General features: G+C 38.7%; 4 protein-coding genes across 5 annotated transcripts; all 4 read left to right on the top strand.

Moving 5' to 3' along the window:
• Nucleotides 1-368: 368 nt before the first annotated feature.
• On the top strand, nucleotides 369-3675 carry LOC136675967 (chemokine XC receptor 1-like). Its single transcript, XM_066652794.1, has 2 exons — nucleotides 369-485; nucleotides 2134-3675. The coding sequence occupies exons 1-2, from the start codon at nucleotides 388-390 to the stop codon at nucleotides 3170-3172; spliced, it is 1137 nt and encodes a 378-aa protein (XP_066508891.1). The 5' UTR covers nucleotides 369-387; the 3' UTR covers nucleotides 3173-3675.
• A 323-nt stretch (nucleotides 3676-3998) lies between these two features.
• On the top strand, nucleotides 3999-8232 carry LOC136676008 (chemokine XC receptor 1-like). 2 transcript variants are annotated; one of them, XM_066652855.1, is made up of 2 exons: nucleotides 3999-4051; nucleotides 6991-8232. In XM_066652855.1, the coding sequence occupies exon 2, from the start codon at nucleotides 6998-7000 to the stop codon at nucleotides 7958-7960; it is 963 nt and encodes a 320-aa protein (XP_066508952.1). In that variant the 5' UTR covers nucleotides 3999-4051; nucleotides 6991-6997; the 3' UTR covers nucleotides 7961-8232. The 2 variants fall into 2 exon arrangements, with proteins under 2 accessions (XP_066508952.1, XP_066508953.1); XM_066652856.1 differs by lacking the exon at nucleotides 3999-4051 and adding an exon at nucleotides 6179-6211.
• A 662-nt stretch (nucleotides 8233-8894) lies between these two features.
• LOC136675931 (chemokine XC receptor 1-like) lies at nucleotides 8895-10562 on the top strand. Its single transcript, XM_066652748.1, has 2 exons — nucleotides 8895-9995; nucleotides 10426-10562. Exon 1 carries the CDS (start codon nucleotides 8903-8905, stop codon nucleotides 9959-9961), a length of 1059 nt encoding a protein of 352 aa, XP_066508845.1. The 5' UTR covers nucleotides 8895-8902; the 3' UTR covers nucleotides 9962-9995; nucleotides 10426-10562.
• On the top strand, nucleotides 10450-11508 carry LOC136675453 (chemokine XC receptor 1-like). The gene has a single exon (XM_066652006.1). The coding sequence runs from the start codon at nucleotides 10450-10452 to the stop codon at nucleotides 11506-11508; it is 1059 nt and encodes a 352-aa protein (XP_066508103.1).
• Nucleotides 11509-13271: the final 1763 nt, after the last annotated feature.

Here is a 13271-nt window from a genome sequence, read left to right as displayed (position 1 = left end):
TGAAATGAGGCCAGTGACAATCACATCCACTGAGGTACTTCACAAGAGAGGTGAAGTTAATAAAACCAGGCTAGACATTGGCCATGTTCCTTTGGATGCAGAAACCCTGGACAACCTGTCCAAGGAGTTTAAACCTCCAAGGCTTATAGGTTTTGAATTTATAGATCTCATGCAGAAAAAAGAATGCTGTACTCTCTGCACCCCAGTGATGCTGTGGCCATAGCAAGCCAAGTCCTCAACTTAACAGACAGCAGACATCATGTTAAAAAGGTGTTGGATGGTTTGGGTGACAAAGGTCAAAACATTCAAAATTAAGGATTTCAGAGTTAGTGTAGCTCACCTGATTGGCCTGATTTTTTTGTTTGTGGGATGATCTGATAACTAGTAATGGGAACAGTGTCGTTTTTAGATGGTTTCATAAGGGAATTGGTCTTCAGTCACCTTCAACCACCTCGATTTGAGGACACTTTGAACTCCAACCTAAGGTATGCACTTTAAACCTTATGAACCATTCATAAAATATAATGTATTAATTAGGTTAGACGCCACATTTATATTCCAGGGTGTAATAAGTACAGTCACATGCCAAGATCTGTTTACAGATTTTTTTACGAAATTATGATTAAAGGGCATTTAAGCATTTCTAAACACATATAGGGGATTTATAGGTGCCTTAAATAGTATTTATAACAATAGCTTGAATCATTTGTTAAACTGAATTAAAATAAAGCCATCCCCTCCATCCTGTTGAACTCATGATATTCAACTGCAATATCAATATTACACCTATCCACATTCACATCTCACCTGATGCAGACACTAAGGGTTATGAAAATTACTTTATAGACATTTTTATTTATAAAAACTAAAGGTTGTTTTAAATGCATTTCTGCATGCTTAAATCACAAAAATGTATTCATCTGCTGCATTTACAGAAAATTTGAAGTTAGATAATGTTTGAAAAAAAGAAAAAAAAATAATATTTTTTTGTATCAGCAGTCTCCAAACATTTGTATGATGCTGCATTTGTACGGCAAAAAACAAGAACTTGATTTGTGGCAGCCGCTCTGACACATTAGATTAGATTAAACAGAATTATAGTTTCATTGCAGGTGCATTACACAGAATGTACAAACCCTATTTATAGAAAACTGGGACTGTAAAAAACACAGAATGCAATGATCTAAAAATAATTTAACCATATAATTATTTGTAACAATATACTGTTTTATAATGTTTTAAGAAGTATTATATTAAAAAAAAAACCCTCTTTGAGTTTGATGCCTTGTGTAATAATTCATTAGTCATTGGTGGAATAGGGCTATTCATTGCATAGAATTGTGTACCAGCCGCTACCTCTGCACAACCCAAGTTATGGCCTCAAACACGTTAAGAAGGCGAGTAAATTAATTCTTGACGAGGTCACAGCTGTTCACTGAAAATCATTCCAGGTGATGACCTCATGATGCAAAGCTGTCACTAAAGTAAAAGGTGGCTACTTTGAAGAATCTAAAGTATAAAACATATTCTGGTTTGTTTAACAATTTTTTTGTTTACTACATAATTCCATATGTGTTTCTTCATAGTTTTAATGTCGTCCATGTTCATTTACAATGTAGAAAATAATAAAAACAGAAAAAAAACTATATATTTATATATGGGGAAATTATAAATGCTGCATAATTTGGACTAAAAAGGAGAGGGAATATGTGGCTTGTTATGAGTGTGCACAGCATGCATGACTTGAACATCTGTAAAGGCACCATTAATGCTGAAGCTTTTGGAGCAACATTCTACCATCCAGACAGCGTCTTTTTCTGGTTTAACTCATGTTTTTCTAGTTTAGTCCATGTGCTAAACTAATCCAGACCTGTCACTCACTGAATGGGCAAATATGGTTCAAAAAAACAATAAGCGTTCTGTGTTTCAACATTTTATTTACTGCCATTGTGCTACTTTAAAATAAATATAGGAATTAAACATTTGCACATCATTGCATTTTGCTTTTATTTTGCCAGTGTTCCAACTTTTTTGAAAATGTATTTTTATAAAATTACATGTTTCATTAGGTGTTTATTTACATGCTCTGTCCATTCTGTATCAATTATGTTGTGTTGTTTTTCTTTCCATTAGCATGGACAAGGAGGAAGATTATATTTTATACACTACTGAGTCAGGAAACATAACTGACTACTATGACTATAGTGATGATGCATGCCATAAGACTGAGGTGTACCAGTTTGGAGTCATCATCACTTCAGTCTTTTTCTCTGTGGTCACCCTGTTCAGCTGTGTGGGCAATGCACTGGTGCTGTGGGTGCTAGTCAAATGTGAAAATCTGAAATCCCTGACCAATACCTTCCTCCTGAACCTGGCCCTCTCTGACCTGGTCTTCACCTTTGGCCTGCCCTTCTGGGCTTATTACAACTTCGCTGGTAGGTGGACATTCGGAGAAGTGACCTGCAAAGCCATTAGCTATGTTTTCTTCCTGGGTTTTTACAGCAGCATTATCTTTTTGACCACGATGACGGTTCACCGCTACATAGCCGTGGTCCGTCCCCTGTCTGTAATCTTGAACAGGAATAGATACCACTGTGTTGTGACCTCGATTATCATCTGGATTCTAAGTTTTTGTGCTGCAACTCCTCATGTTATCTACACCACCGCTGTCATTGACCCAAACACAGAGGGCCATGTTCACTGTGATTACCAAGACATTAACTGGAAGATTGTTGGCACCTACCAACAAAATGGTTTCTTCCTTGCTGCTTTCATCACCATCACATTCTGCTACATTCAGATCCTTGAGAGACTCCTCAGACCCACGGCCCACACCCGTCGCAAGACAGTTAAGCTCATCCTCTGCATCGTGGTGGTCTTCTTCATAGGCTGGGCACCTTACAACATCGCCATCTTCCTCAACACATTAATTTCTTTTAAAATTGCTCCATTCAATGAGTGCATTGTTAGCATCGCCATTGACTATGTTTTATACGTCTCCCGTCTGGTGGCCTTCTCCCACTGCTGCCTCAATCCAGTCTTTTATGTCTTTATGGGGATCAAATTCCGAAACCACTTGAAGAAGATGCTATGGAACATCTGCAGGAAAGTGGATCAACTTCCCAGTCGGAATAGTATCTACTCCAATGGGGACGAAATCTCCATGTTCTAGCAGTAGAACTGTGTGCAGTTATATTAGCTTAGTTTAACTGAGACCAACAGTTTAATTCAACCAAATATAATACACCATTGAACTTAATTGCCTCAAAATGGATTATTACAGGATTCACAAAATGACCGTGGAATCATAACGTTGCATGCAATACCAGTTTTTGAGAACAATCAAAGTGATTGGGTGAAAAGTGAGTTTTTCATTACTCTCGGGCCGCTGTTGATGATATACCAGATATTAAAGGACTGTCAGGACGTAGACAGTTTCTTTGTGTCAACATGTTTCTTTGGAACTTATGATTTGTTCTAAGTTTTTAAAGCATTGTCCATTAATGACTGTACATTCAAAGTTTTATGGCTATAGTTGTATAGATATTTTGTTCTGGGTAGCATGTCATGCAGTGTAAATCATGATTGTTTTAAATATAAAATTATTTGAAATGTGTAAATGAACTCGACTCTGAAATGTGGCTTGGATCAGAAAATGTAAATAAACAAGTAAATAAAGCAGTGATTATTTTATGAGTTTGTGTACTTCTTCACAGGGTTGATTTTTAAATAAATTTCACTAACATTTCAGATTTTGTACTTTAAATCAGTCACTATTTCAACTTCTTACAACTTCCAAAAATTATATGTTTGAATTTATAAAATACAGTATCACTTAAACTTACAATAATGAAGTATGCTCATATTCTAAGGGAAAGTCTTCATATCGTGGATTGTGAGCTGTGTCAAAGGGAAGTTTAAAAACCACGCTGTTTAACCATTTGTTAAAAAATAAACTATTTTGTCCCGCCTTCAGCACCCTAACACTTAGAGACACGAGGAAGAAACAAGAACAAATTCAAACGGAACACACTGATCATCACAAAGAAAAGTAAGTCTTCATTTTAATTTTTGAAAAACTTTTGTTTGTTTATCTTCTTAGAAAAATTATGTCAACAACTCAACAGAATTAGAGACATATATTCATTCACCTGATTTAAATAATAATAAAAAATCATTTATGAAGAAAGAATGGAAAAATCTCAAAGCTGGATGTATTTAGGTGGTAAAAAAAAAGAAAAGGTAAACTTTCCATTTAAACTCTCCAGGAAAGCATCTACTTCACTATAATGCACACAAAGAACTCTATGTTGTTTAGACCATAACAGGAAGTTGGTTCCCTGTGTGTTAAAAATATGACCATGAAGTTTGATCAGGAGTTACCTCATGTTATCTTCACCACCGCTGTCATTGACGACAACATAGAAGGTCAGGTTTACTGCGATTACCATGACATCAAGTGGAAGAATCTTGGCACCTACCAACAAAATGGTTTCTTCCTTGCTGCTTTCATCACCATCACATTCTGCTACATTCAGATCCTTGAGAGACTCCTCAGACCCACGGCCCACACCCGCCGCAAGACAGTGAGGCTCATCCTCTGCATCGTGGTGGTCTTCTTCATCGGCTGGGCACCTTACAACATCGCCATCTTCCTCAACACATTAATTTCTTTTAATATTGCTCCATTTAATGAGTGCAGTGTCAGCATCACCATTGACTATGTTTTATACGTCTCCCGTCTGGTGGCCTTCTCCCACTGCTGCCTCAATCCAGTTGTATATGCCTTTATCAGTATCAAATTCCGAAACCATTCAAAGAGGATGCTGCGGAACATGTGCAGGAGTGTGGATCAACTTCCCAATCACAATAGTCTCTACACCAATGAGGAAGGAATCTCCATGTACTAGCTTTAAGAAAGTGTGTAGTTTTAATGGTGAAATAAAGAAATTGTCAAATTAACTTAATTAGTACCAACATTTCTATTCAAAATAATATAAATCAACATTTATGAACTTCGACTGGTGCCTGCTTTTTCTTCTTTTAGTTCAGTCCATGTCCTGTTCTCACTAGATGTTTTCTGACAGCTTTACATCCGTTCAGTCTTTTAATGTTAATGTGTGTTCTCACAGATGGATGGACTCATTTGTGGGCAAAAAAATCCAGCTCTACTGTCTATCTATAAATCTGAATCATTTGTGAATCATTTCAAATCTATAGATAGAGAGTAGATCTGGATTTTGTTTTTTATGATTTCACTGAATTTAAGGCTGATGGTGATAGGTTTGGAGGTCTACCACCCAGATAGCAATGAATGTTTGGCCCAAATGTGGCACATCTGCAGTCCTCTGTTGGCTCACGGTGAGTCTGGCCACCTTAACTCAGCCACAGGTCCACCTTAAATGAGTCACACGCCAGGCGTGTTGTGGACTAAGTCTGGCCCACGCACCACATGCTGCAACCAAAGTCAAGCCTGCCTCACGACGGTTGGCCCACATCCTACCCACACAACACTTGCCAGTGCCATAACTGAGCTGTAGGTGCCAAAAGCGAGACAGATTTGGCCCAAATGAGTCTGTTATCTGGGCAGATCTTGCAGGAATATCAGGAGATGCAGTTTCTCTGAGGCATTTAATGTTTTTTAAACTTAAGTATATATAAATTATTGTTCAGAAAGGATTGTAAGTTCAACCTTTAAATATGCAAAGTTTGATTCACATTTCTTTTCAAAGAATTTACACAGGTTGATTTGAATATAAAATGAATTCAAATGTGTAAATAATTTCACTGTAGAGTTGCCTTTAAAAGAAAATGTCAATAAACCATTGAATAAAGCAGTGCTTTCTGCTGACTTGAGTTTTTCACATTTTCACCGGGTTTATTTTAAAATTTACATTCCCACAATCTTTCCGATTAAGCAACTGAAAATGATCACTAATTCCACTTAATACAGTATTTACTATTTCTAATGAATATATATTTTAATAAATAATATGCAGTATCACTTTATCCTATAGTTGTCCATCACGTGCCTAAACCTAGTCTAAGTCTTCGTAGTGCTGATAGAGTGAATTGTTCCAAAGGGAAGTTTAAAAACCACACTGTGAAACACAAGCAGAAAAATCTAAACTTGAGCACTTTGTCTAGCCTCAGGTGCCTTAAAACTTCCAACCAAATCAGGACTTGAACACACGGACCACTGCGAAGAACAGTAGGTCTTTGGGTTTTTTTTTAAACCAATATTTAAAAATATTTTAAAATTAAATTTTAACAGCTCAGCTAACTTAAATACATCGGTTCATCTGATTTTAAATTGCTTTACAAAACAACATTTTATGAAAAAGTCATGAAAATAATCTTAAAACTGGATGTATCTTAGGCTCTGTTCTTGCTTAGAGAAAAAGTGAATTTCCTTTTCAGCCTGTCCTCTACAGGAAGCACACTACTGCACAGTATATCACACATTATTTATTTGCTGAATTGACCATAATAATTGACCATAATACATGCGGACTGTCTGTGTAGATGTTTTAGGATGTTAAATAATTTAATTTAAATGTGATTAAAAAAAAAAAAACATTTACCCAATTTCCTGTAGAGTCTGTTACTTATTTTCAAATCAAAGAAAAAATGGTTTCAGTATTAAATGTTTCATTTTCTATTTATTTACACACTCTGTATGACTCTGTATGTGTTTCTGTATGACTCCCAGTTTGCTGTTTTTCTTTGCATTAGCATGCACATGCAGGGATATTATATTTTCCCAACTACTGAGTCAGAATACTTTAGCAAACATCTGCTTTAGTGAAAAATCAAGAACTTGATTTGTGTCATCTACATTAAATATGACTGAACAGCATTACAGTTTACTTGCATCTGTATTACACTGATTGTATTTTTTTAAATATTACATGTTTAATCTGCTCTTTATTTACACACTCTTTCTGTCATTCTGTACCACTTATGATTTGCTGTTTTTCTTTCCATTAGCACAGACATGGAGGAAGATTATATGTTATACACTACTGAGCCAGACAACATAACGTATTACTATGAATATATTGATGATGAATGCCACAAGACTGAGGTGCACCAGTTTGAATGCATTATCACTCCAGTCTTTTTCTCTGTGATCACCATGTTCAGCTGTGTGGGCAATGCGCTGGTCCTGTGGGTGCTGGTCAGATATAAAAATCTGAAATCCCTGACCAATGCCTTCCTCCTGAACCTGGCCCTCTCCAACCTGGTCTTCACCTTTGGCCTGCCCTTCTGGGCTTACTACTACAGTGTTGGTAGGTGGACATTCGGAGAAGTGACCTGCAAAGCTGTTAGCTATGTTTTCTTCCTGGGATTTTACAGCAGCATTATATTTTTGACCACGATGACGGTGCACCGCTACGTAGCCGTGGTCCATCCCCAGTCTGTAATCTCGAACAGAAAGAGATACCACAGTGTTCTGACTTCAGTGGTCCTCTGGGTTCTAAGTTTATGTGCTGCAACTCCTCATGTTATCTTCACCACCGCTGTGATTGACGACAACACAGAGGGCCAGGTTTACTGCGATTACCATGACATCAAGTGGAAGAATGTTGGCACCTACCAACAAAATGGCTTCTTCCTTGCTGCTTTCATCACCATCACATTCTGCTACATTCAGATCCTTGAGAGACTCCTCAGACCCATGGCCCACACCCGCCGCAAGACAGTGAAGCTCATCCTCTGCATCGTGGTGGTCTTCTTCATCGGCTGGGCACCTTACAACATCACCATCTTCCTCTACACATTCATTTCTTTTAATATTGCTCCATTTAATGAGTGCAATGTCAGTACCACTATCGACTATGTTTCATACGTCTCCCGTCTGGTGGCCTTCTCCCATTGCTGCCTCAATCCAGTCTTTTATGTCTTTATGGGGAGCAAATTCCAAAACCACTTGAAGAAGATGCTGTGTAATGCCTGAGAGTGGATCAACTTCCCAACTACAAGAGTTTCTATTCCAAGGTTGAAGATATCCCCATGTACTAGCTGTATGATTGGAATAATAATGCTGAAAGAAATTAAATATTTTATAAGTTTATTTAGGGCCAACATCTCTACTGTAAGCTTTGCATGTGGTAATGCACATGTTAATCCCTTCAAAGAATGGAGAAATGTTGATATGAATATGTATATAATTTGAAACATGTAAATGAATTAACACTTGAGTTTGTCTTGAATCAGCAAATGTAAATAAAGGAGAAAATAAAGCAAAACCTTCTGCTGACATTAGATCTTCACTTCTTTATAAAACTGATTTTAAAATGTACATTCCTGTTAATGGTGGATTGGTTATTCCAAAGTATTCACCAGTGTGAGTGTTTGCTTCCCTGTGATTCTGGTTAGTCAGTGAACCTACCACAACCCTGAACATGAGGAAGCAATAACAGAAAATGAATGAATGTAGAAATTAATTCGTTCCTAATCTTTCAAATTAAGCTCTGTACTTAAAACATTGACTATTTCCACATTAATGCACTTCTTTCTTCCTCTAAGAATTAATGTTTTAATCAGTAATATGTAATGTCACTCAAGATCTTAGTTGTTTATCATGCACCCATTCTTATTTTCCTTCACACTACTTACAGTGTGAAGTATGCAAAAAGGAAGTTAAAAACTCACTGTGAAACAACTCAGCAGAGCAGAAAAAAAGAGGAAGGGCTCATCACCCTTTGACTTTCATTTTTCTCTTAAGACGGCTACTAATTCACATCTCAGCCAGTTCCCTCATTAAGGTAGGTGGATGTGATATGTCTGCTCTAGTAAAATAAATGTCTGTAATTTTAAGGTCAATACAAGAATGACATTGGATAATTTGTCTAATTCTCTGTTATCATCATGTTACTCCTGTCAAGTGTCTATTAACATGGACATCAATAACAGCAGTGTGAATGACTCATATGAATATAACTATGATGGAGAAGAATTGATCACCCTCTGCGAACAGAGCAGTTATGCTGAAATCACAGGAGGGAGCTACATCGTGATCTGTATATTCAGCCTCATTGGGAACAGCCTGCTCCTCTATGGCCTAGCTCGTTTTGAGGACCTCAAGAGAGTGACCATGCTCTTCATCCTCTGCTTGGCTGTCTTTGACCTATTGTTTACAGTGACACTTCCGTTTTGGGCTGTTGACAACCTCCACAAATGGATCTTCGGGGACGTGGCTTGTAAAATCCTAACTGGAGCCTATTTTGTGGGAATTTATGGAAGCCTCATTCTACTGACAGCCATGACTGTGGACCGCTTCTTTGCCATAGTGGTCCGCAGCCAGTGGCTGACCCGCCGACGCAGGCTCGGTTTAGCAAAGGCAGCCTGTGTGGGCGCATGGGTCATCAGCGTGGGGGCTTGTCTGAAAGATGCCTTGACCTCTAATACTCAACATATAGGGTTTACCAAAACCTGCAACGCCAGCCCCTCCCAAGGGGGCCACATGGAGTATTATGCTCAGGTCATCTTGCTCTTCTTCCTCCCACTGACAGTCATCACATTCTGCTATGGCAAAATCCTGCACACCCTCATGTCCACCTCAGGCAAGAAGAAGTACAGAACCGTTCTGGTTGTTTTGTGCATAGTGGTGGCTTTTGTGATATGCTGGGGACCTTACCACATTCTCATGATAGTGCAGGCAGCGTACCATCCTAAGGAATGCGACAAGAAGACCGAACTAAACCATGCACTTGTTGCCTGTCGTATCTTGGCCTATTTCCACTGCTGTGTGAATCCACTGCTATACATGCTCAGGGGTCGGTCCAGGAAAATCCTCTCCAGTCTTCTCTTCTGCTCTGCTGAACTGAGGCAAATTCAGCACCAAGAGAGACACACAGAGCCCAGCCACTCCAACTTAATGCAGCAATCAATAGTGGAGCGGGTCGACATATTCACAGCCAAAGAGCAAAATCAAATGGAGCTCAAGACAGTTTAAGAGAAGAGGATGATGACTTCTGCGATAAAAATTGGTACGTTTATTATATTTACTATGAGATTTCAATATTTGTTATGAGAAAGAGAGTTGTTATAATTTGCTCGGGTTATAAATATAGCAGCCTATCTGCCATACGTCCCAAACTTCAAAGCAACTGTGAAATTATCAGCACAGCTCAGCCATACTTTTTGAAGCATGAAGCATCATACTGGGTTGGGTTGTGGGTTGGACAGGAAGACATACCATATTGTGTGTCCTTTCCTGTATGTTTGACTACAAGTAGGTTAGCCAAGCTAGTCTTGGTAATAAATACGCAGAAGCCTTGTCAAGGTAAGCTCTAAAAGCGTCTTGATTTTGCCAAAGTTCAGTACATCTACTGATTTACTATAAGATGTTGACTACATTCATATTTTTTGCTGGTCATGGACCACCTCTCTCATGAGAACTTTCTCTTTTTTATGTAGATAAAACGTTTCAGTGCCGAGGTTATGGGCGATGCCAGTATGGACCATGTCTTAAATGACTCCAGTTACACTTTGTATGATTACAACTACTCAGACCTCATCCTGCCAATAGAAGAGGAGGGGCTGCAGGCAGCCAGCTCAGTCACTGCCACCTTCTATGGCTTAATCATTGTCATCAGCCTCACAGGAAATGGTTTTTTGCTCTGGTATCTGGTCAAGCACAAGGGCCTAAGAAGCTCTGCCAATCTCCTGCTCCTGCATCTCACTGTCTCTGACCTGGTCTTTACCCTCACACTTGTGCCATGGGGAGTCTTCCACATCTGGGGCTGGATCTTCGGAGATGTGGCCTGCAAACTGTTCAGTGGAGCAATCTTTTTGGGTTTCTACAGTTACATGATGTTCCTAACATGTATGACAGTGCATCGCTACATGGCAGTGGTACACGCCTTGCGTATTTCGTTGCTGGACGCCCGTCGTGGAAGGTTCTACACCCATTTGACTTGTACTGCGGTGTGGCTATTCTCAACCTTCTGTAGCCTGCCAGAAGTGCTTTTCTCAGAGACTGTACGCAGTTCAGAGGGCATGTTGTGTGTCTTCAACTATCAATCAGTGATGCTGGAGCTGACAATCAGTTACGTGCAGATTTTTGTCTTCTTCCTCCTGCCGTTTTGGGTCATCATACTCTGCTATACTCAGATACTGAGCACCATCCGGCGGTGTCAGATCAACAACCGAGAGCACACAGTGTGGCTGATTTTGGCCACAGTTGTTGGATTTTTCCTCTGCTGGACGCCTTATAACATCACCGTCTTTCTAGAGTCACTGAAGCTGCTGAAAATAGAGGCATTGTCTACTTTCGAATGGAAGAAAGGATTGGTTTATGCTTATTACATCACTCACATCACAGCCTACTGCCACTGCTGCATTAACCCACTCATCCAGATCTTCGGCGGGGTGAAGTTTAGGAGCTATCTGCTGTCGTACACTGGTTTCAGACGCATGTCTGAAAGAGAGAGGAGCCACACGTTCAACTCACAGAGCACTCCTTTCCATGCCTCTGTGTCAGGGCAGACCAATGTGTGATGTTTCAGGGATCAGAAGTGGGCCTAAGCACCTTGAAGCATACATGTTAATGTTCTATTATTAATCTTAAAAGGGAATCAGCACTTGGGATGTGAAAAAAGTTATTCAGAATGGTCTGGTGTGAAATTACACATTGTAGAGCTTTCCTTTTCATGGTAGTGATGTTATAGATAGCAATGATACAAATCAAGTCACCTCAGAAAACTCAAGAAAGACCCAAGCAAGACACAGCCTTCTCAGTAAATTCACTTAATAGTTTTCACTAAATTCCTTTAGATGTGTGGTTCCTATCACACTGTGAACAACACTGAATCTGGAGAGTTTCACATCAACCCAATCTGAATGCCTTCATTTACTGTTTTATGATTAAATTATGCAAAGCAACAGAACAATTACAGGCAGTTTTTAACCTTTCCATGCCCAGTAAATAAATTAAGGAGAAATGCTGCATCCGATAAACAATTCATGTTTAAAAACACATTGTTTGCAGTGTTCTGAAGTGTTGAAATGTCAAATATTTATAATTCCTATGAGTATATCTCATTATTCATTTATTTTATGTATGTTTCCTGCTTGTATTCACCACTGAATGCAGATGTTCTATTCTTGTATTAACATATTAAATATAGGCACATATACAGTATCTTATATTTAAAAGGTATCTTCCTTTTTCTTCTTTTTTTGGGGCTTGGGGGACAGATTCAAATCTTGTTGTTGTTTACAGGAAAGGCTTCATGCCTCAACAATTAGGGAAATGCTGAAGTGAGTTATATTGAAAGTACAGAAACGGATCTGAGAGCGAAAAGCAGATCTACCTCCTGGGATGTTGCAATAGGTAAATCTGTAGGAGGATATTTGCCTTTTGCCGTTATGAACAAATAAATGTTGCTGAGCAGCTTTAAAGTAATAAGCTCATTCTCTTGTACAGTAGATGGCAGCAATGCTCTGAACCCTGAGCCACTGGTAGACACTGTGTGGTTTACAGAGCAGAGATAACCATCACAGAGAGATAATGTGTTTTCTGGCTAAAATTCCAATACCAATACTCAGTGCCAAAAACCGCAAGCTAAGCACATGAGGAGGAAGAAAAGAAGAAGAAAAAAACAGTTCTCCTATGAAATTCTGCAAAATGTAGACAAATGTGTTGCTTGTGGTTGGTTCAAAAGGGGAAAGTCTAAAACTGGAAGTACCAGAGTTGAGCAGTTTGTACATAAAACAAATAAGAACTCTTCTTGAATGGTTTTAGAAAATAAATTAAATGGTTAAATGTTTTTCATTATTTGAAACTTTGATATTTATTTGACACTTTCAGCATTTGGAGTGAGACAGGAGTGAGATGTTACATTTTTCAGGCCAACATACATAGTTCAGAAATGTTTTTATAACCTCATATGTGAATGTGAATAAAATTTATCTGGACATAAATATACGTGAATATGAGACTAAAAGGTTGGTTTTCACTGGAGCGCGGTGTAAGGGCTTAAAGAAATCCCAGGACAAAAATACCAAGGGCTTGCAACCCTGTATAATATCTCCACATCTGTAACTGTGCCAGTAGCTGACAGTATGTCAGTGCTATTCAGTTGCAGTCCGGAGGCGCCTGCATAGTGTTGTTCCTGTTATTACTCTCCTGATTCAATAATGTAGCAATTAGCACAGTGGGATTGTAATGCACTACTTTATGAGGTACAGTATCTCCATAATGTCTTCAGCCAGTTGATTAATAGACACGTATCAGACTTTTCACTGGCCTTAATTTAGTG

Source organism: Hoplias malabaricus, chromosome X1 (genome assembly GCF_029633855.1).
Source record: "Hoplias malabaricus isolate fHopMal1 chromosome X1, fHopMal1.hap1, whole genome shotgun sequence".
NCBI lineage: Eukaryota > Metazoa > Chordata > Actinopteri > Characiformes > Erythrinidae > Hoplias > Hoplias malabaricus.
This window is presented reverse-complemented; position numbering and strand designations above follow the sequence as displayed.

Bases quoted from the DNA above. Each gene is read 5' to 3' on its own strand.
- LOC136675967 (XM_066652794.1), top strand. From the start codon at position 388: ATGGGAACAGTGTCGTTTTTAGATGGTTTCATAAGGGAATTGGTCTTC. The intron at 486-2,133 runs GTATGCACTTTA...TCTTTCCATTAG, and splicing joins ACTTTGAACTCCAACCTAAG to CATGGACAAGGAGGAAGATT.
- LOC136676008 (XM_066652855.1), top strand. From the start codon at position 6,998: ATGGAGGAAGATTATATGTTATACACTACTGAGCCAGACAACATAACG.
- LOC136675931 (XM_066652748.1), top strand. From the start codon at position 8,903: ATGGACATCAATAACAGCAGTGTGAATGACTCATATGAATATAACTAT.
- LOC136675453 (XM_066652006.1), top strand. From the start codon at position 10,450: ATGGGCGATGCCAGTATGGACCATGTCTTAAATGACTCCAGTTACACT.